Genomic DNA, 5747 nt, shown 5'->3' on the forward strand with positions numbered 1-5747 from the left:
TTATTTTTCTAAGTTTATTAAAATAATAAGGAACAAATCTTATAAATTAAAAAGTTGAATGAGAATAAAATTGAAAAAAATATAATTTCATAAATTATCTCAAATAAAATAAATAATAATCAAAATAATAGAAATCAAATCTAAAAAATAAAAAAATTAAAAGATAAAGAAATTAAAATAATAATAATTAACATTTCATAAATTATTCAAATAAAATAAGTAACATTCAAAAGAATGGGGACCAAATTTGATAGATAAAAATTTTCAATTAAAAAATGATAAGGGAAAAACAAATAACAATTATAAAAATGAGGACCAAAGTTAATATAAAAATTAAATTATACGGGATGAAATTGTAAAATAAATATTCAAAACAAAATATATATAGCAATCAAAAGTTTGAGGACCAAATTTGATATAATCAGCAAATAATATGATATTTCTAAATTTTTCACAACTTCCGGAAAGTATTTTCCGTCCAAATAATATGGCCTAATGTGCCAATTCCATTCTTAAATCTATTTGATTACAACAAATATTGTGCCTTCTCAAATCAATCGGTAGCTTTATTGGTGAATTTAACATAACATTGACAAGAAATACTACCGATGTTTTTATTCAGTATATTTATCGATAAATATAATATATAACTGATATAATATCATTTGTAATTTTGTCGGTGTGTTAATATTAATAATGATATTTACATTAATTTTTTTTTAACTTTTTGAAATATATCGATGGTCTGGTTTTATCGGTAATCCCATCAGTAATAGTAATATTTACAGTAATTCTTTTCTGACCTCTAGAATATACTGATGGATTAATTTAGCAATGAAAAATTCGGTTGGTAAATGTCTCCCCAATATACACGGAAAAAAACTGTTAGTGTTTTTATTTGTATTTATCAATTTTCTAGTAGTGATTTATATCATTTTGACTTGGCAATTTAATCCAACCTATTTTTCTATACACCAACAATGCTAGAGGTAGGGAACAAAAAACGTTCTATTATATGGTCTTTAGTAAAATTGTTAATAATTAGTTGAGAAAAACAGCAAGAAAAGAAAAGAAAATGTTGGATTATTAGGGATTTTGGCATAGCAAAACAAGACAGTATTAACATATGCCATGTTTAATCTGTATGAAACTTTTGTTTTCAGCTTATCATGCCTTGACAGTATCCATTGCAATATTGTACTAAAAATGTAGATGGTGTCAATTGCTTTGTCATGAAACATGCAAGAACACTTGATCACGTCCATGTTTAATGATCTTCACAGCATGGAATTCATTATCGTCTGTATTTAGACCAAAGAAATAACTCTCACCCCTTGGTGGTGGGTTTAACATGATATCTTTTTTAATATCTTTTTTATTAAAGCAAATCAGCCCATTGATGCATGAAACTTGTTTTTTTTTTTTTATAAAGTTTGTATTTGGTAATTTTATGGGTGTGGATATGTATGAACTCGAACACACAGTTTCTCTGGCAGCCTTATCCGAGTTTCAGTTTATGACTTCCTTAAATTGTATAAAACAAATTCAAGCCTACATATCACGCTAAACACTATCAGTTTAAGCATGCAAACAGAAATGTAATGATTGAAAACAAATTATTAAAATTCAAATAAAAAACTAAAATAGTGTTTAAAGACAATGTTAAAACCAAAAAGTTAATGAACCCTTTTTTTTTTCAGAAGTATATATATGCAGTGTAGGCAGGACTTTGGATGTAGATAGACTTCATCCTTAGGATAGAATTACATCAAATCAGAGTTGCTGCAGGTTTTAAACTGCGGAAGTATAGATAACGAATTCTCTTAATTAATTTCCAGCAGTAGCATTATCCATTTTAGACCACTACAATAAAGAAACCTCATACGGGCTCTCCATACGAAAAGGATTGTAGATCATCTCAACTTCATTTTCTTGAACCAGGCATGTTGGATTTGCTTGCGGCAGCTGTTGCGAAAACAACCCTCTCCAACCGCTGCTAAGGCTGGAACCAGAAACTTGGGCGTCAAGATGATAACCATCAGCATCAGTTGCAAGGGATTCAACCGGAGTCGATCCTTTTTTGGTGTAGAATTAATGAACCTCATCAGCCTCAGGTGTTGTTTGAATGAACGGAACGCCATCTGCCAAGTCAGAGCCACCATCGAAATCCAGCAGTCGAAGAAGCTCTCGATGGTAATCATCATCCTCCTCTATTGCAGAAGGCTCCTCATCATTGTCGATGCACACGACCTTATTTGGTTGCAAGTTCTCTGCACACCTTGAAGTGGATACAGTTGGTTCTGCAACGTTGATAGTTGATACAACGGAACTGACAGCCACCTGATCATTGTCAAAGTCCTGAACAAGTTGATGAGAAAACGACTCCAAATTGTCAAATGTCACCCCATTATACACGATCTCAGATTCAGTTTCGGCCGCCGCCTCGAAACCCGTGATCTGTTGCTGGTGATAGCCTTCACCAACCCTGGCCTTCTGAGATATGGTGTTTGTTGCATCATCAACACCGTCAGCTTGCCTTCTCCTCTTTTTGGTCGTTTGTGTGTGGCTCTTGTTGTCTTCTTTCCTTCTCAATTGACACAGAACGATGACTTGAGAAAGGGATGGCAAGCTATACTCGTACATTGTCCAGCCGCAGCCATGTTGGCCAGACTGAGTGCTTTGATAACTGAAGCTTTTCCTGATGGCTGTGACAGTGCAATGTTCGTCAATAGCAACACCGATGGCTCGGTCAGTGTCTTCTCTATGCCATGTTGCAGGGCCACCGGCAATTTTGCGGGTGACATGGGAAGTGGGGCTTTTCTTTTTGAGGTTAGTGAAGAAGAAGACATCTTCTCCTTGGAGCCTGTGGAAGGCGTTCCAAATTTGGAGAGGTTGATAGGCGTAGATGTCACAATCTCTAACAGGAGCGGAGGTGATGAAGAGAGGGTTGGTGACCTTTGGGTAGAGATAAAATTGGACCAGTTCTTGATCAGTGGGAGAGAAGCGGTAACCAGGGAGTAGGGTTTGCGGTACAGAGAAATCCATTCTTATGTAATTTAGTTATAAAATACAGAAGAAAAGTGAGGTGATGCTATCTCCCCAGACTCGTTTATATATGATGCATTTTTAGGTTTTTTTTCGTTGTTGTGGCGGTGGCGCTTCCAAAGGTCTTTGAAAATCTTTGTTAACTAAATTAACAGAATTCCTTTTTTTTTCCTGAAAGGAGTCAGTTAGAGTCCGTTAACGTTAAAGCTAGCAACTGAACTGAAGTGAGTCAGATATGTAATGATTGAAAACAAATTATTAAAATTCAAATAAAAAACTAAAATAGTATTTAAAGACAATGTTAAAACAAAAAAGTAAATGAACTTTTTAATATAGAGTAGCAAACATATATAAACGATAAACCCATTGTCAATACAATACGACGTCATATAAAACGAACAGCGCCAACAGTTGAGAAAAAAGGTAGGAATTCGATAGCCACAAACATGATTTTATTGATAAATTGGCAAAGTGTTCCTTACAGATTGTAGCTTGTATGGAAACTTATTTACACGCTAACAGATTGTAATTAAATGATAAACAGAAAAAAGACCGTGTTGAATATGAAAACTGATATGCACAGACAATTAATTAACTCTTCCCTCCGTCAGTTATTTGGTTATAGAAGTCCAGTGTAGGCAGGACTTTGGATGAAGCTAGATTTCATCCTTAGGATAGAATTAAATTAAATCAGAGTTGCTACAGGTTTTAAACAGCGGAAGTATAGGTAACGAATTCTCTTAAATTTCCAGCAGTAGCATTATCCATTATAGACCACTACAATAAAGAAATCTCATACGGGCTTCTCCATATGAAATGGATTGCAGATCATCTCACCTGTTGCGAATCTGACCACAGATTTCTCACCCATAGACTTGCGATCATCAATACTACCAGCCTAATCTGCATCTGTAAACCATGTTGAGTTAAACCATGTAGAGCAAAGGAGGAACCTTGAGTTATATGGAAACCGTAAGATGATGTACCTTTAAAGTAGCGTAGAATGCGTTTAACCGTAAGCAAAATATCATCAACATACACCATGAGATAAAAGATATTAGTATCATCAGATAAGATAAACAGGGAGGTGTCAATCTTAGAGGCAAGAAAACCAATGGAGAGTAGAAAGTCACTCAGACGAGTGTACCATGCCCTCGGTGCTTGTTTTAAACCATTCAACTTGTGCAATCGCACACATGAGATGGAAGAGTAGGGTCAACAAAACTTGGAGGTTGTTTCATGTAGATCTCTTCAGTAAGAAAAGAAATGCATTATGAATATCAAGCTGATGAATCTTTCAATTGCGTGAAACCGCAATGGAAAAGATGAATATGACAGTGGCTTGTTTAATAACTGGATTGAAAGTTTCAGAATAATTAATGCCTTCTTGCTGGGTAAAGCCTCTAGCAACTAGACGGGCTTTATAACGCTCAATGCTGCCATCAACATGACATTTGATCCGATATACCCATCCGCTGCCAACAACATTCATCGAAGGATGAAAGGGTATTAGAGACCAAGTGTGATTAGAACGCAATGCCTTGATCTCATCACACATAGCATTATGCCAAACGGCATACTTGTCAGCATCAGAGAAGACAAGAGGTTTAGAGGAAGGAGAGAGCAGTGCCCGGGTGGAAGCTGTATCAGTGGTAGCAGAACCCACTAGATTTGCTGTCTTTGGTTGCCACGACCTAAGGACCATAAGATGGCGGCTGATCAAGGGCGGTGATGCAGGAGAAGATGGTGGTAAGGTGTCCTACTGTAGCGGATAAGAGGAGAAATTAACCACCAGATTCAGACCAGCTGAAGAGGCTGTGGGAGAATCTGCTGCAAGCAGAGGGCTGGGAGCAACAACAGGGTAATCAGCAGAGGTAGATTCTGTAACAGCTTGAACATTGGCCAAATAAGGAGAAGCAGAGGAGGAACCATAGGGCGTCCCAACACCACTAGAGGCATCATGCTGGAGGGTAGGGGAGATTGATTTGCAACCTGTACTTGTAGCAGAATGGTTAGATAAACATGTATGTGATGATGGGCAAGGGAAGGGTGGAGGCTGTAGTGTTTTGGTAGTGGGTGGCGGCAGAGCAAAGGTAGAGGAGGGATGGTGAGGTGCAGTATGGGTGGTGAACAATGGGGAATGGATCAGATTTGGGAGGAGGGCAGTGGCATGTTGGGTAAGGGTTGTAGCCGAAACCTTTGCAATCTGTTCAGAATTATCAAACGGAAAAACATGTTCATAAAAACGGACATGACGAGAGATATAAATACGTTGAGATACAATGTCAAAACATCGATAACAAAGGTGAGAAGAGTTGTAACCAAAATACACATATTGAGAGGAATGAAATCCAATTTATGATTGTTATAGGACGTAAAAATGAAAGTAGAGACATTCAAAGGTACGCAGAAAATGATAATCAGGAGACCGGTGAAACAAACAATCAAACGGCGATCGATTTACAAGAACAAGAGTAGGCATGCAATTTATGAGATAGACCGAACTATCAAAAGCATAATTTCAAAACCGGAATGGTGCTTTACATTGTTCTAGAAGAGTAAGGCCAGTTTCCACAATATGCCTATGACGATGTTCTACTGTGCCATTTTGTTCGTGAGTGTGAGGACAAATCAGACGATGATGAATACCAATGGTCTGAAAGAAAGTGGATAGTTAGCGATATTCACCGCCCCAATCAGTT

General features: G+C 36.8%; 1 protein-coding gene across 1 annotated transcript; it reads right to left on the reverse strand.

The window, feature by feature from the left end:
- Positions 1–2091: 2091 nt before the first annotated feature.
- On the reverse strand, positions 2092–3045 carry LOC18097634 (NAC domain-containing protein 101). Its single transcript, XM_024599649.2, has one exon. The coding sequence runs from the start codon at positions 3043–3045 to the stop codon at positions 2092–2094; it is 954 nt and encodes a 317-aa protein (XP_024455417.2).
- Positions 3046–5747: the final 2702 nt, after the last annotated feature.

This window comes from Populus trichocarpa, chromosome 4 (genome assembly GCF_000002775.5).
Source record: "Populus trichocarpa isolate Nisqually-1 chromosome 4, P.trichocarpa_v4.1, whole genome shotgun sequence".
Taxonomy (NCBI): Eukaryota; Viridiplantae; Streptophyta; class Magnoliopsida; order Malpighiales; family Salicaceae; genus Populus; species Populus trichocarpa.